This window comes from Heterodontus francisci, chromosome 29, assembly GCF_036365525.1.
Source record: "Heterodontus francisci isolate sHetFra1 chromosome 29, sHetFra1.hap1, whole genome shotgun sequence".
In the NCBI taxonomy this organism is placed as follows: Eukaryota; Metazoa; Chordata; class Chondrichthyes; order Heterodontiformes; family Heterodontidae; genus Heterodontus; species Heterodontus francisci.
The window spans coordinates 12,656,513-12,672,792 of NC_090399.1; the positions used below are offsets into that span (position 1 = coordinate 12,656,513).

Sequence of the window (16,280 nt, forward strand, 5' to 3'; positions counted from 1 at the left end):
CAGCTGGACACACTTCCTGCACGTGAAGGAGTCAGGGACATCAGCCGTGTCCCTGAGCTCCCACATTGAGCAAGAGGAGCATAACACGGGTCTGAGATCTCCTGCCATTTTTAATCTTAAGCTTAACTTAGATAAATGAAAAAGGAACGAAAAGTTTTTACCAATCTCACGATAAAAAAAAAGAGAAATAGAAAAAGCCTTACCTTATCTACATACCACCAAGTCCTTTTTTTTGGTTCGAGGAGGAGGGCGGGTGGGAGACACTACACGTGTAGTGTCTCGGGTTCAGAAACAGCCCAAATATATAGGTATTTACTTACCCAGAAGCCCCCTGGTCCGCCGAAAACAAAAGGAAAATTAAGTTTAAGTTGAAACTGACCTTCCCAGCTGATCACTCGCTCAGCACTCTCTGCTTCCGAATAAGCTGCTGCAAATGAACGATATTTAAGTTTGGATACAGCATCACTTTTACAACCATTCCAATTTTTCTAGGCTGTGTTTTTCTCTCTCTCAGCTTGAAAGCTCCAATAATAATTTTTAAGAACATGCATAAGCCAGTTTAAAATATTTGCTGTTTATTTACCTGTAGTTAGCTACCACCTTATTGCATCTCAAACATCTAATAGAACTTTGCATTCTATTAGTTACTTTGAAGTGCAATGTTTGTAAGTAAACAGCCACTTTGCACGCAGTAAGATCCCACAAATCGAAACATGACCAGGTAAATTGAAGGTGGATTGTTATCAGCACGCTGGTTTTAATTCAAATAGTCTTCAATATCTGACAACCAAACAAATTTTGAGACTAACTGCAGATGCAATAATTTGTGTAGTGGTTTAGTGCACAATTATGTTCATTTAAAACATCAAACCATAGAATATGCATTACAAGTATGTATTCCCTAAAACAATTAAACTATCCTTAATTTTGTTTTAGTTCATAAAATATCAACAGTCCTACTGCAAAGCCGTATATACAAGATAACAGTTTTTTGAATAAAATGAAGTTTGTGGTTATTTAAAATGAGTACAGCTGTTTGGATCAGCAGATTTAGAAATCTGTAAAATCTTACATCTTTAACAAAAGTTCTGAGCAAGTATCCCTTTTAAAGGGATGAAGGTATGGGGAAGAGCATTTTTGTTAAAGGTGCTGCCTTTCCTACAATAAAATAGGCGGAGAAGAATTTTTGACCTTTTAAGAAAAATAGGACACAGATCCTGTTTTCCTGGAGTTCAGCATCTTTGACCAGTTTCAAGTTGTTTCCCCTGCCTTACCCAGGTGACATGGGGATCCTCCCCTTTCGTAGATAAGAAAGGACAACCTACACTTGGGTCTCTAGTTGGGAGGCTATAGAATTTGATGCAATTCCAGTGAGTTACTATTTGTTGAATTTTCTCCCACCTCTGATTACCCCTCTGCAAATCGCTTTCCTACTTTCTGTTTCCCCTGTTTTCTGTTCTTGGTTCCCCTTCACCCATTCACAGGTGGCCTCCTGCTTTGTGCAACTGCTGGTATGAAACTACATCCAAAGGTTCTCAATAACAAGGGGAACCCTACCTTTCTAGGTTAAATGCAGTAACTATAGGGGCACTCAACCTCCAATGTATGGAATTACATAGAATATGCAGCACAGAAACAGGTTGATTGGCCCAACTAGTCCATGCTGGTATTTATACTGCACTTGAGCCTCTTCCCATCCTTCCTCATCTAACCTTTGAACAAATATCTTGTATTTGTCTTCAGGTAGAAGACACAAAGCATCCCAATAATAGAAAATCAGGGGGCAAAAGGGAGGGAGGAACTTATCACGAGCAAAACTGCTTGGCATACCTATGGGACTAAAGTGCACAAAGTGAGTGTTAGTTGTTAGAACCACATGGTCTGACGGGGGGATGGGGTCCCACGCAAAAGGTCAATCCCCTTTTTCTTCGGTGGCCATTTTGGGCCATTGTTCACTTTTTAAAATAAAGGTTCATTTTTAAAGACAAAGTTCATTTCCCAAAACTCTTCAGAGTTAGTCCATGTATCATCGCACTGCTGGTATGTGTGACAGTTGTAGAGAAGGAAGTAGTACCATATTATGTAGGAGCAGATTAAGAAGGACTATGAGGAAAACCTGGGTTTTTGTAAATTGTACAAAGAGTTTGAACTAGGAAAAAGACAGTTTGCTGTTGGAGTGAGTAGACTTCTTCTGTCTGCTCCCATCTCTTTCTCACAAGCCCCTGGACCCACTGAACACATGAACCCCAAGAGAGAAAAGTCTCCTATATCGAACAAGGTTCAAGAAGCATACTGGGCCCCAACGCAAAGCAAGACCTACCTACAATCAAGGACTCCACAGCAAGCTCGAAGAACAGTAACCAAAACCATCTTCAGGTATTGCCTCAAACTTTTCCACTTTATTTCTTTTTTCTGTCTCTATCTGCATGTGTGTATCGTGTATGCATGCTGGCATAGGCGCAGCGCGTATCTGTAGACGTTAACCGTATTAGAGTTTAACTTTAATAAAGTTCGACCTTTTTTCTTTAAATCAAAGAAAACCTGTTGGGCTGGTTTCTTTGCCTGATAATTGGAAGTTAGTGAGCAAGGATTCATCAAGGCGGAGCTAAAAAAAAAACAGCGTGTTTAAAATTAAACCTGGTTATGGTAAGACCAGGTGAAGGCTGAGACCCCTTTCTCACCTGGTCGTAACAGGAGACATTACCCAAATATCGATTGGCTTAATGTCTGAGTAAAAGGTAAGGAGGAGGAGGAATTTCTGAAATGTGTTCAGGAGAACTTCCTTGACCAGTATGTTCTTGGTCCAACTAAGAAGGAGCATTAATAATAATAAAAGCAAAATACTGCGGATGCTGGAAATCTGAAATAAAAACAAGAAATGCTGGAATCACTCAGCAGGTCTGGCAGCATCTGTGGAAAGAGAAGCAGAGTTAACGTTTCGGGTCAGTGACCCTTCTTCGGAACTGACAAATATAAGAAAAGTCACAGATTATAAGCAAGTGAGGTGGGGGTGGGGCAAGAGATAACAAAGGAGAAGGTGTAGATTGGACCAGGCCACATAGCTGACCAAAAGGTCATGGAGCAAAGGCAAACAATATGTTAATGGTGTGTTGAAAGACAAAGCATTAGTACAGATTAGGTGTAAATACACTGAATATTGAACAGCAGCAAGTACAAACCTGAAAAAAACAGTGGGTAAGCAAACTGAACAAACTAAGATGAAATGAAATAAATGCAAAAAAAGATTGTAAAAAAGAATGTAGAAAAAAGGAAGAAAAAATAACTAAAAATAAAAGTAAAATGGGGGGCTGTCATGCTCTGAAAATATTGAACTCAATGTTCAGTCCGGCAGGCTGTAGTGTGCCTAATCGGTAGATGAGATGCTGTTCCTCGAGCTTACGTTGATGTTCACTGGAACACTGCATGGAATCCCAGGACAGAGATGTGAGCATGAGAGCAGGGGGGAGTGTTGAAATGGCAAGCAACCGGAAGCTCAGGGTCCTGCTTGCAGACTGAGCGGAGATGTTCCGCAAAGCGGTCACCCAGTCTGCGCTTGGTCTCCCCAATGTAGAGGAGACCACACTGTGAGCAGCGAATACAGTATACTACATTGAAACAAGTACAAGTAAATCGCTGCTTCACCTGAAAGGAGTGTTTGGGGCCTGGGATAGTGAGGAGAGAGGAGGTAAATGGGCAGGTATTACACCTCCTGCTATTGCAGGGGAAGATGCCCTGGGACGGGGACGAGGTGGTGGGGGTAATGGAGGAGTGGACCAGGGTGTCGCGGAGGGAACGATCCCTTCGGAATGCTGACAGGGGAAGGGAGGGGAAGATGCGACTGGTAGTGGCATCACGCTGGAGGTGGCGAAAATGGCAGAGGATGATCCTTTGGATATGGAGGCTGGTGGGATGAAAAGTGAGGACAAGGGGAACCCTGTCACGGTTCTGGGAGGGAGGGGAAGGGGTGAGGGTGGAGGTGCGGGGAATGGGTCGGACACGGTTGAGGGCCCTGTCAACCACAGTGGGAGGAAATCCTCGGTTGAGGAAAAAGGAGGTCATATCAGAAGCACCGTCATGGAAGGTAGCATCATCAGAGCAGATGCGTCGGAGACGGAGAAACTGGGAGAATGGAATGGAGTCCTTACAGGAGGTAGGGTGTGAAGAAGTGTAGTCGAGGTAGCTGTGGGAGTCGGTGGACTTATAATGGAAGGAGCATTGTTGGATCTGGTGCTGGGAAACAAGGTGAGCCAAGTGGACCAAGAATCTGTAGGAGAACACGTGGGTAAGTGATCATTGTATCATAAGCTTTAGATTCGTAATGTAAAGCAAGGAACAATTTAAAGTAGAACTTCTAAATTGAAAGAGATCTAACTTCAATGGGATGAGAAGGGATATCGTCAGAGTAGAATGGAACTGAAACTGTAACTGAAAAATGGGTGATCTTTGAGGAGATGTTTCAGGTACAGGCTAGGAACATTCCAATAAGGGCGAAAGGTAGGGGAACCAAAGTCAGGGTTCCTTGGATGACAAGGGAAGTAGAGAATATGATGAAACAAAAGAACAGAGTGTATGATGCATGTCAGGTGAATTCTTCAAGTGAGAACCAGGCCAAATACAACAAGTTGAGAGAGGAAGTGAAGAGGAAAATAAGACTGACAAAGAGAGAATATTCGAGTAGAATAGCGGTTAACATAAAAGTACCCAAAAATATTCTACCGGCATGTAAATAGTAAGCAGATAGTAAGAGGTGGGTTGGGTCCTATTTCGGACAAAGAGTGATATATGTTTAGAGGGGCAGGGCAAGGCCAGATTACTTAATCAGTGATAAAAATAAGAAATGCTGGAACCACTCAGCAGGTATGGCAGCATCTGTGGAAAGAGAAGCAGAGTTAACGTTTTGGGTCAGTGACCCTTCTTCGGAACTAGCAAATATTAGAAATGTCAAAGGTTATAAACAAGTGAGGCGGGGGTGGGGCAAGAGGTAACAAAGGAGAAGGTGTAGATTGGACAAGGCCACATAGCTGACCAAAAGGTCATGGAGCAAAGGCAAACAATATGTTAATGGTGTGTTGAAAGACAAAGCATTAGTACAGATAGGGTGTTAACAGACTGAAGATTGAACAGCAGCAAGTACAAACATGAAAAAAAAACAGTGGGTAAGCAAACTGAACAAACTAAGATGAAATGAAATAAACAAAAACAAAAAAATAACTAAAAATAAAAGTAAAATGGGGGCCCGTCATGCTCTGAAATTATTGAACTCAATGTTCAGTCCGGCAGGCTGTAGTGTGCCTAATCGATAAATGAGATGCTGTTCCTCGAGCTTGCTGTTCACTGGAACACTGCAGCAAGCCCAGGATAGAGATGTGAGCATGAGAGCAGGGGGGAGTGTTGAAATGGCAAGCAACCGGAAGCTCGGGGTCCTGCTTGCGGACTGAGCGGAGGTATTCCGCAAAGTGGTCACCCAGTCTGCGTTTGGTCTCCCCAATGTAGAGGAGACACATTGTGAACAGCGAATACAGTATACTACATTGAAAGAAGTTCAAGTAAATTGCTGCTTCACCTGAAAAGAGTGTTTGGGGCCTGGGATAGTGAGGAAAGAAGAGGTAAATGGGCAGGTATTACACCTCCTGCGATTGCAGGGGAAGGTGCCATGGGACGGGGACGAGGTGGTGGGGGTAATGGAGGAGTGGACCAGGGTGTCGCGGAGGGAACGATCCCTTCGGAATGCTGACAGGGGAAGGGAGGGGAAGATGCGTTTGGTAGTGGTAGGTGTTATACCTGCCCATTTACCTCCTCTCTTCTCACTATCCCAGGATGGATGGGGTGAAAATTGATAAGGATGAACTGGAAAGGCTGGCTATGTTTCGAGTGGATACATTGCAATGGTCCGGATGGCTTTTTAAAGGAAGTGGGAGTGGAGATAGCGGAAGGGCTTGCTATAATTTTCCATTCTTCCCTAGATACAGGGGTCTGGGTCTTTCCAGAGAGCTAGCTTTTAAGCTAAAAGTCTCTCACATCTCACCTCTGTTGGGAGACACAGATCTTCCTCCTTGTGGTGATTGACAATGGTTCGGATGTGGCTACTTCACGTCTTCTTTATTCAGAAGAACCCATTCAAGTCTCTTTTCATGGGCTCAGGATGGGCATAATTGACACCTCTTACCTTTGGAATGTATCCTTCTGTCCTTACCAGACAGACAGTTTAAATATACAAGGCCTGTTCAGTGGCTATTTTGAAGCACATTGTCCACTTTTTAAAAAAAAAGAAAATTAATTTTTTATAACTCTTCAGCTTGAGTTATTGTATTTACTTGAGCATAACAAGAGGTTTGAGTTAATTAAGGAGAGCCAGCACGGGTTTGTAAAAGGCAGATCGCGCTTGAATATTTTGATGAAGTAATAGAGAAGGTTGATGAAGGGAATGCAATGGATGTTGTCTAGAAAGCATTTGACAAAGTACCACATAACAAAATGGAGGCTCGTGGAATAGGAGGGTTACTATCAGCTTGGATTTTAAAAAATGGCTTAAGGACAGAAAGCAGCAAGTAGTAAATGGTTGTTTTTCAGACTGGAGGATGGTAGATGGTATTCTCCAAGGTTCAGTGCTAGGACCACTGCCTTTTTGATACATAAAAATGACTTGGATATTGGAGTACAGAATAAAATTCAAAAGTTTGCAAGTGATGCCAAACTTGGAGGTGTGGCAGACAGCGAGGATGATACCAATTGACTGCAACAGAACATAGATAGGCTAGCAGAATGGACAGACAAGTGGCAAATGGAATTTAATGCAGAGAAAAGTGAGGTGATGCATTTTGGCAGAAGGGATAGGGAGAGGCAATATAGACTAAATGGCACAGTTCTAAAGAGTGTGCAGGAACAGAGTGACCTGGGGGTTCATTGCATAGATCTTTGAAGGTGCCAGGACTGATTGAGAGAGTGATCAGCAAAGCATAAGGGAACTTGGGCTTCATAAATAGAAGTATTAAGTATAGAAGCAGAGAAGTTATGTTGAAGCTTTATAAAGCTCTGATTAGGCCAAAATTAGAGTATTGCATCCAGTTCTGGTCACCACACTTTAGGAAGGATGTGAGAGTCCTTGACAGGGTGCAGAGGAGATTTACCAGAATGGTTCCAAGGATGAGAGATATTCGCTACAAGGTTAGGTTGGAGGAGCTGGGGTTATTCTCCTTGGAACAAAGGAGATTGAGTGGATATTTAACAGTGGTGTACAGTATTATGACGGATTTAGATAAGGTAGACAAAGAAAAGATGTTTTCATTAGCTGATGGTACAAGGACTATGGAAGACAGATTTAAAGCTTTGAGCAAGAGATACAGGGAGAATGTGAGGAAGAACTTTTTTAAGCAATGAGTGGTAATGACCAGGAACTCACTGCCTGTGAGGGTGGTGGAAGTGGAGACAATCAATGATTTCAAAAGGAAATTGGATGGGCATTTGAGGGAAATAAACTTGCAGGGCTACAGGGATATAGTGGGGTAATGGGACTGACTGGGTTACTCTACAGAGAGCCAGTATGGACTTGATGGGCGGAATAGCTTCCTTCTGTGCCATAATGACTCTATGACCCTAAGTCCCCTGGACCGGATGGTCTACATCTTAGGATCTTAAAAGAAGTGGCTGCAGAGATAGTGGTGTATTGGTTGTAACCTTCCAAAATTCCCTGGATTCTGGAAAAGTCCCAGTAGATTGGAAAATTGCAGATGTAACACCTCTATTCAGGAAAAAAGGGAGACAGAAAGCAGGAAACTATAGGCTAGATACACTAACATCTGTCATTGGGAACATGTTGGAATCTATTATTAAGGAAGTAGTAGCAGGACATTTATAAAATCATAATGCAATCACAGTCAACATGGTTTTATGAAAGGAAAATCGTGTTCGACATATTTATTAGAGTTCTTTGAGGATATAACGGGCAGGCTGGATAAAGGTGAACTAGTAGATGCAGTGTATTTGGATTTCCAAAAAGCATTTGATAAGGTGCCATATAAAGCTTACTGCACAAGATAACAGCTCATGGTGTTTAGGGTCATATATTAGTGTGGGTAGAGAATTGGCTAACAGGAAACAGAGGTGGGGGTATAAATATGTCATTTTCAGGTTGGCAAATTGACTAGTGGGTGCCACAAGGATCAGTGCTGGGGCCTCAACTATTTACAATCTATACTAATGACTTGGATGAAGGGACCGAGTGTTGTGAGGAGGACACAAAGAGTCTGCAAAGGGGTATAGATAGGTTAAGTGAGTGGGAAAATGTGGCCCATGTGTGGGAAAATATGAGGTTATCCGCTTTGGTAGGAAGAACAGAAAAGCAAAATATTATTTCAATAGTAAGAGACTACAGAATGCTGTGGTAAAGGGGGATCTGGGTGTCCTTGCACATGATAGACAAAACGTTAGAATGCAGGTACAGCAGGTAATTGGAACTGCTTTGGTACGACCACTCGACAAAGCCCCCAGTCAATATATATATAATTTTGACTGCAGTGGGAGCAAAGCACTGTCAATTCAGTCCCGCCTCTCCACAGGTCGCATCATACATATCTTAAAAAGCCCCAGCCGAATTGAAGCAATATAGTAATCCCCAAATGAGGCAAGCTTTTGTGCCTTTGTGCCTCAGGTATCTTTACATATCAACAAGTTAACTATTTATTAAAAAAACTAAAATCTTCACTACTAAGATAAACCAATATCTAAAGACCTTATAACTTATTTACAGAAATTAACTCCCGAGTTCACATACAGATAGTCAAACTAATAGTATTTTTTGTTGTTTAATTAGCTGCCTGAACAAATAGAAATAACAATAAAGTCTTTGCAGATTTATGTTCCTGATGAAATGGAATCCTCAATGTCGAAACAGTCCAAGGCCGCCCGAAGTCCTCGCAGTTGTCCGATGGGGGAAAAAAAAACAAGTTCTTCAACAATAGGAAATTCAGCAGTTCAGTTCAGCAGTTGGTGTCACTCCTCTTCTCCAGCAACGAACACAGCAGATCAAAAATTTGCTGCTATTTAAAAGAATTAATCTGGCTTGACATTTCAGAATTTTGAAAGATATTATTGCCATAGAGGGAGTGCAACGAAGATCCACCAGACTTGTTCCCCGGATGGCAGGACTGTCCCATGAAGAGAGATTGGGGAAACTGGGCCTGTATTCTCCAGTGTTTTGAAGAATGAGAGGTGATCTCATTGAAACCTATAAAATACTTAAAGGGATAGCCAGGGTAGATGCAGGTAAGTTGTTTTCCCTGGTTGGGGTGTCTAGAACCAGGGGACACAATTTCAAAACAAGGGGGATGCCACTTAGGACAGAGATGAGGAGAAATTTCTTTTCTCAGAGGGTTGTGAATCTTTGGAATTCTCTTACCCCGGAGAGCTGTGGAAGCTCAGTCATTGAGTATGTTTAAAGCAGAGATTGACAGATTTCTAAATACAAATGACATAAGGGGATATGAGGATAGAGTGGGAAAAAGGCATTGACGTGGATGATCAGCCATGATCATGTTGAATGGCGGGACAGGCTCGATGGCCTACTCCTGCTCCTATGTAATATATATAAATAAACAAACTAATTTCTCTTCCTTCAGTTTAAATGGTTTGAGAGCCCTCCCTTCAGGTGCTAACACACAGCTGTGTCAATTGTCTCTGAACAAACCAATTTGTCAGTTTTTTGAAAGGCAAACAGCAACATTGTAATTTGTCTCCTCTCCATCTGTAGCTAAGCAACCAGAATGCACCTTCAGGTAGTCTTTGAAGCTGCTACCTTAAAAGAAGTACTGATCTTTTGCTGCCTTATAGGCATACTGCAATATTTCCTGAGGAGAAAATAAAAACAGGATTACGACAGAAGACAAATGGAATGTTGGCATTTATTGCAAGGTGGATGGAGTACAATGTACAGGGCTTTGATATGGCCTAACCAGAGTACTGCGTAGAGTTTTGGTCTCCATATTTAAGGAGAGATATACTTGCATTGGAAGCAGTTCAGGGAAGGTTCACTTGGTTGATTTCTGGGATGAAGGGGTTGCCTTATGAGGAAAGGTTGAGCAGATTGGGCCTATACTCATTGGAGTTTTGAGGAATGAGAGGTGATCTCATTGAGACAGACAAGATTCTCATGTAAGATTTTGAGAGGGCTTGATAGGGTAGATGCAGAGAGGATGTTTCCCCTCATGGGGGAATCTAGAACTATCTCACAAAGGGCATAGAGATACAGCACCGAAACAGGCCCAACGAGCCTATGCCAACCATCAAACTCCCATTTATACTAATCCTACATTAATCCCATTTTCCCCTCTCACATTCCCACTTCCCTCAATTCTCCTATCACCTACCTACACTAGGGGCAATTTTTGTAATGGCCAATTTATCTATCAGCCTGCAAGTCTTTGGCATGTGGGAGGAAACCAGAGCACCCGGACGAAACCCATGCGGTCACAGGGAGAACTTGCAAACTCTGCACAGGCAGCACCCAGACCCGAACCCGGGTCGCTGGAGCTCTGAGGCTGCGGTGCTAGCCACTGTGCCGCCCCATCAACTGGGAGAAAGTTTCAGAATAAGGGGTTGCCCATTTTAGACAATCGTTGATCTTTGGAATTCTCTACCCCAGAGAGCAATGGAGGCTGCGTCATTGAATATATTCAAGCCTGAGATAGACAGATTTTTGAGGTATATGGGAATCAAGGTTTTTGGGAACAGGCATAAAAGTGAAGTTAAGGCCACAATCAGATCAGCCATGATCTTATTCAATGGCGGAACAAGCTCAAGAGGTCGTTTGGCTGCTATTTCTTATCAACATAACCCTCAATTCCCTCATCCCTCATGCTTACCTAGCTGCCCCTTAAATGCATCTATACTGCTTGCCTCAACTGCTCCCTGCAGTCGAAAGTTCCACATTCTTCTGAGTACAGATTGTTCTGAATTCCCTCTTATGTCTTGGTGACTATCTTATATTTATGGCCTCTAGTTTTGTTCTGGAAGGGCACTCTCTGTGTCTATAAAATGTGTAGGAAAATCTATTAAAACATCAACTTTATAGGGTAAATGTAATGACTATAAATGAAAACAGAAGTGCTGGAAATACTCGGCAGGTCTGCGGCATCTGTGGAGAGAGAAGCAAAGCTAATATTTCAGGTCTGTGACCTTTCATTTTAGGGTAAATGCACTAACCACAGTAGTGGGGGAGGGCTGGACTTTTTAGGGTAACTGCAGTAACTACAAATTGACCCAACATTCATAGAGTTAATGCAATAATTACAAGGGGACCCAAACTTTGTAGAGTAATTGCAGCCACATGCCCAGACGTCATGTCAGCATAGGATCGGTGGTCAGACCACCACGTATTCCAACTTCCAAGAATGCCTGCAGCCACAGTTGGCAGGCCTGCCTTCCCTGTTTGTCAAATTGCTGCCATGACTTTCCCAAGACTTTGCAACATTTTAAGGATGGCCCAGCTGATGCTTCGCGCATGCGCGGGCGGCGCAACGCTGCTGGTGCTTCGCGCATGCGTAGGAGACGCAACGCTGCCAGACTTGGCAGTTGGTCGCGGGACTGGAATCGAACTGGGGAAAAGGGTCAGTGAGGAAAGGAAGATGCTGAACAATCAAACACTGAGTCCCTTTCTAAAGAGCAACAAGGGTGAAGATAAGCAAAAAGAACAAACAAGTCTTATAGCCTGGAGGGAGACGGTAAAACATGTCCCCTTTCGAATTGACCAATCCAAAAACGCGTTGCACCTCGACCGCCTGACCGCGGCGATTGGCTCCGCGCTTTGACGGACAGCTCTGGCGACCAGTCAGCTCTCAGTGTTGAGGGGGTTTGGTGGAGGCGGGGGCTGGAAGAAGTTGGCGGTTCGCGCGCAAGCGCGTTGTGTGAAAGGATTTGCGGAAAGGGGGCGGGACTCCATCGGCGTAACCAATCAGCACGGGGCGGGGCGTTGATGGACGCGGATGATGACCAATCGGAGGCTGGGATCGCCGGCGCATGCGTGGAAGCGGAAAAGGGGGAGGGGTGGAAAAAGTGATGAAGTTTATCCAAAGTCTCTGTGCCCCGGTGTCAGAGAGTGACCAGAGTATTTATAATCAAGTATCTGTATCAGCGGCTGCGCTGAAGGCTCGATCGTGAGAGGCCATGGACCAGACGCAGCTACTGACCTGGGATTCCGAGGAGGAGCAAAGAGAGGAAGAGCTGAGAGATTCTGATCGTGAACCCAGAGGCCGCCTCAAGGTGTTTGGAGGCAGCCAGAGACCTGAGACTGGTGAGGGAGGCAGTCACTCAATAGTGGTGGGGGAGGGGAGGGGAGGGGGTGTATGCTGTGGTCAGCAAGGTGATGCCTGGCTGGCAAACTACTCACCACTAATACAAAAGCAAAATACTGCGGATGCTGGAAATCTGAAATAAAAACAGAAAATGCTGGAAACTACTCAGCAGATCAGGCAGCATCTGTGGAGAGAGAGAGAGAAACTGAGTTGATTTTTCAGGTGACTTTAACGTCTCGCCTGTGAAATTCCAGCTCTTGACAGTTCCATAGTACGGTACTGTGTTCGTCAGACCCTAGATTTTGTGCACAAGCCTCTGGAGTGAGGAGTTGAACTTGCCCACCCCCTCAAGTCCTTTGGACTCCGAAGTGAGGTTGCGACCCACTGAGCTAAGGTCGACGATGACCGCAGCAACGTGCATTTATGAGGCGCGTTTAAGGTGGTGAAGCATCCCAATGTGGTTCGTGGGAGTGTAATCGGACTCAAATTGACGCTGAGCCAAGGAAGGCGACATTGGGACAGGTGCCCAAAAGATTGGTCAGAGAGGTAGGTTTTAAGAATCATCTTAAAGGTGGTGGAGAGACATGGTTTAGGGAGGGGATTTCGGAGCTTAGGGCCCAGACTTCTATGACCTCTACTCCAGTCAAGTAAAAGTCCCAATACCCTTGCAATTGGGAAGAGAGAAACGGTAGGCTGCTCTCGGTGAAGGCAGAGGCATGTGTAGACAATTAATCGAGCTCCAGGTGTGTTGGGAATAACTCAGTCTTTCAATACAAACATATGAATTAGGAGCAGGAGTAGGCCATTCGGCTCCTCGAGCCTGCTCTGCCATTTGATAAGATCATGGCTGATCTGATTGTGGCCTCAATTCTACTTTCATTTTACCCCTATAACCTTTGACTCCCTTGTCAATCAAGAATTAATCTAGCTCAAACATAAAGATATTCAATGATCCTGCTTTCACTGCTCTCTGAGGAAGAGAATTCCACAGACTAATGACCCTCTAAGAGAAAGAAATTCTCCTCATCTCTGTCTTAAATGGGAGACCCCTTGCTTTTAAACTGTGTTCCCTAGTTCTAGTCTCGCCCATAAGTGGAAACATCATCTCAGCATTCACCCTGTCGTCCCGTCAGGATTTTATATGTTTCAATAAGATCAACTCTCATACTTCTAAACTCCACTGGATACAGGACCAACCTTTCTTTATAAGATAACTCCTTCATCCCAGGAATTAGTCGAGTGAACCTTCTCTGAACTGCTTCTAATGCAGTTATATCCTTTTTTCAGTAAGGAGACCAAAACTGTATACAGTACTCCAGATGCAGTCTAACTAAGGCTCTGTACGGCCGTAGCAACACTTCTCTACTTTTATACTCGATTCCCCTTGCAATAAACAACAACATTCCATTTTCTTTCCTAATCACTTGCTGTACCTGCATAATGACTTTTTGTGTTTCATGTACCAGGACACCCAGATTCCTCTGTACCGCAGAGTTCTACAATCTTTCTCCGTTTCATAATATACTGCTTTTCTGTTCTTCCTGGCAAAGTGGACAAGTTCACATTTTCCCATATTATACTCCAACTGCCATATTTTTGCCCACTCACTTAACCTGTCTATATCCCTTTGCAAACTCCTTATGCCCTCTTCACAACTTACTTTCCAACCTATCTTTGTGTCATCAGCAAATTTAGCAACCATGCATTTGGTCCTTTCATCCAAGTCATTGATATAAATTGTAAATAGTTGAGGCCCCAGCACTGATCCCTGTGGCACTCCACTAGTTACAGCTTGTCAACCTGAAAATGACCCATTTATGCCTACTCTCTGCTTTCTGTTAGCTAACCAATTCTCTATCCATGCTAATATCTTGCATGCTACACCATGAGCTCTTATTTTGTGTAGTAGCCTTTGATGTGGCACCTTATCAAATGCCTTTTGGAGATCCAAGTACACCACATTTACAGGTTCCCCTTTAACCACGTTGCTTGTTACTTCCTCAAAGAACTCTAATAGATTAGTCAAACACAATTTCCTTTTCACAAAATCATGTTGACTCTGCCTGATTGCATTTAGATTTTCTAAGTGCCCTGATCTTACCTGCTTAATGACAGATGTTAAGCTAACTGGACTGTAGTTTCCTGCTTTCTGTCTCACCTTTCTTGAGTAGTAGAGTTACATTTGCTATTTTCCAATCTGATGAGACCTTTCCAAAATCCAGGGAATTTTGGAAAATTAGAACCAATGCACCTACTATCTTACTCACTTCTTTGAAGACCCTAGGATGTAGGCCATCAGGTCCTGGGGACTTGTCAGCCTTTAGTTCTAATAGTTTTCTCTGTACCCTTTCCTTGGCAATTGTAATTGCTTTAAGTTCCCCCTTCCCTTCTCTTGATTTACAAGTATTTCTACAGTGAAGACAGACACAAAATATCTGTTTAATGCTTCTACCATTTCCTTATTTCCCATTAATTCCCCAGACACTCTCTCCAGAGAAGCAAAGTGCACTTGAGTTACTCTTTTCCTTTTTAAATACTGGTATAAACTCTTATTATCTGTTTGTGTATTGACTAGCTAGTTAGAAATATAAAAAGATAAACAAATAGCAATAAGTGAGGGGGTAAAAAATGTATTAATGTATTTCATTTATGCATTTTTGGAGCATTGAAGCTGTCAGTGATGAGGTAGGGCTTGTGTTTCCTTGACAGCACAAATGCTTGAGCTGTTTGCAATGCTGTTTATATATCAGTGGGTCAGTAGTGTCCTATGTTGGAATGATGACACTCTGAGCCTTGTGTGGTAAGCTCCAGGGTTCACGTTAAATTCCATCAAGCTGTGTGATGAAACTTTTCGCCTCCAGCCAGTTCCTGGGGCAGATGGGAAAGCCTGCTTCCAGGCATCTGTCCATGCTGTTCTACAACCAATGCCTTTGAGAGGTGAGCAACGGAGGGGTGACTATATTACTAATTTATTTTCTTCCTTTTTGATAGTATTTAACTTTCATCTCCCTGTAGCAGCACGGTGAGATTGGCAAGTAGATGTACTCCTATAAGCTGCAGTACCTTAGGATAGGGTTTGTATCCCTGATTCCTAGTCACTGACTCTGGATGAAAAGTCTAGATATGGAGTCAGGACACGTTGGAATATGTCCTTGGTCAAAATATATGCCAACAAGTTTTTTTTGGGAGGTATGCGGAGGCTTGCTTATGAAGAAAGAGAGACTTGCATTTATACTGCATCTGTGGAGACATACACCAGCATGTCCAGGATCGAGAAATAAAAGCTAGTCGGAGAGGGAATAAACAAGCTGTTTGTGCGTGTATGTGGATTCCCAATTTGAAAAACAACTGGCTGAGTTTGTTTTCCTTGCTCTCACAGGTTTTATGGTGTACGAAGGTGAGAATGTCATCGGCAGACATGAGAGTTGCCACATCCGGATTCCAATGCAGTCTGTGTCCAAAAAGCACGCGGTGATTGAAATCGATGGGGATTCCCACCTGATCCATGACTGCAACAGCCTGAACAAGACCCGACGGAAGAACGCCATCCTGAAACCCAATATCCGCTATGCCATCAACGATGGGGACCTCTTCCTTTTCGCAGATGTCGCATGCCAGTATGTGCTGCTACCACCGCCACCAGCTAAAGGCGATGACTCCGGTTCTGAAACTGGCTCGGAGTCCATGTTTCCCCAGTCGAGGCCGGGCATGGGGAATGACCGGCAGGGATCATGGCTGGAGAGCGACAGGGTTTCTGGCGATGACATAATCCCCAAGGCAGCCGGTAGAGATTTAGAATTGTCAGAGGATTCGCTCATGCTGTTGCCATCCCAGCCGTACCAATCGAAGTCATTAATGCCCTTACAGTCTGACACCTACGTCAGAGAGTCTGAGGATGACGACACACCATGGAAGGGCACTAGTAAGCAGACTTGGCATTTGCTTAAGTTTCCTATGTTCCCTTCTTTACTACTAAAAAATATATATTTTTAAAAT

The 16,280-nt window shown here is 43.5% G+C and overlaps 1 protein-coding gene across 6 annotated transcripts in view; it reads left to right on the forward strand.

Moving 5' to 3' along the window:
* Positions 1-11,960: 11,960 nt before the first annotated feature.
* mdc1 (mediator of DNA damage checkpoint 1) overlaps positions 11,961-16,280 on the forward strand; it is a 66,763-nt gene continuing 62,443 nt past the window's right edge. For all 6 annotated transcript variants that reach the window (XM_068009441.1, XM_068009446.1, XM_068009443.1 and 3 more), the window contains exons 1-2: positions 11,961-12,283; positions 15,664-16,206. In XM_068009441.1, coding sequence (XP_067865542.1) covers positions 12,157-12,283; positions 15,664-16,206 — 670 coding nt within the window. In that variant the 5' untranslated portion in view covers positions 11,961-12,156. The remainder of the gene's footprint in view (positions 12,284-15,663; positions 16,207-16,280) is intronic.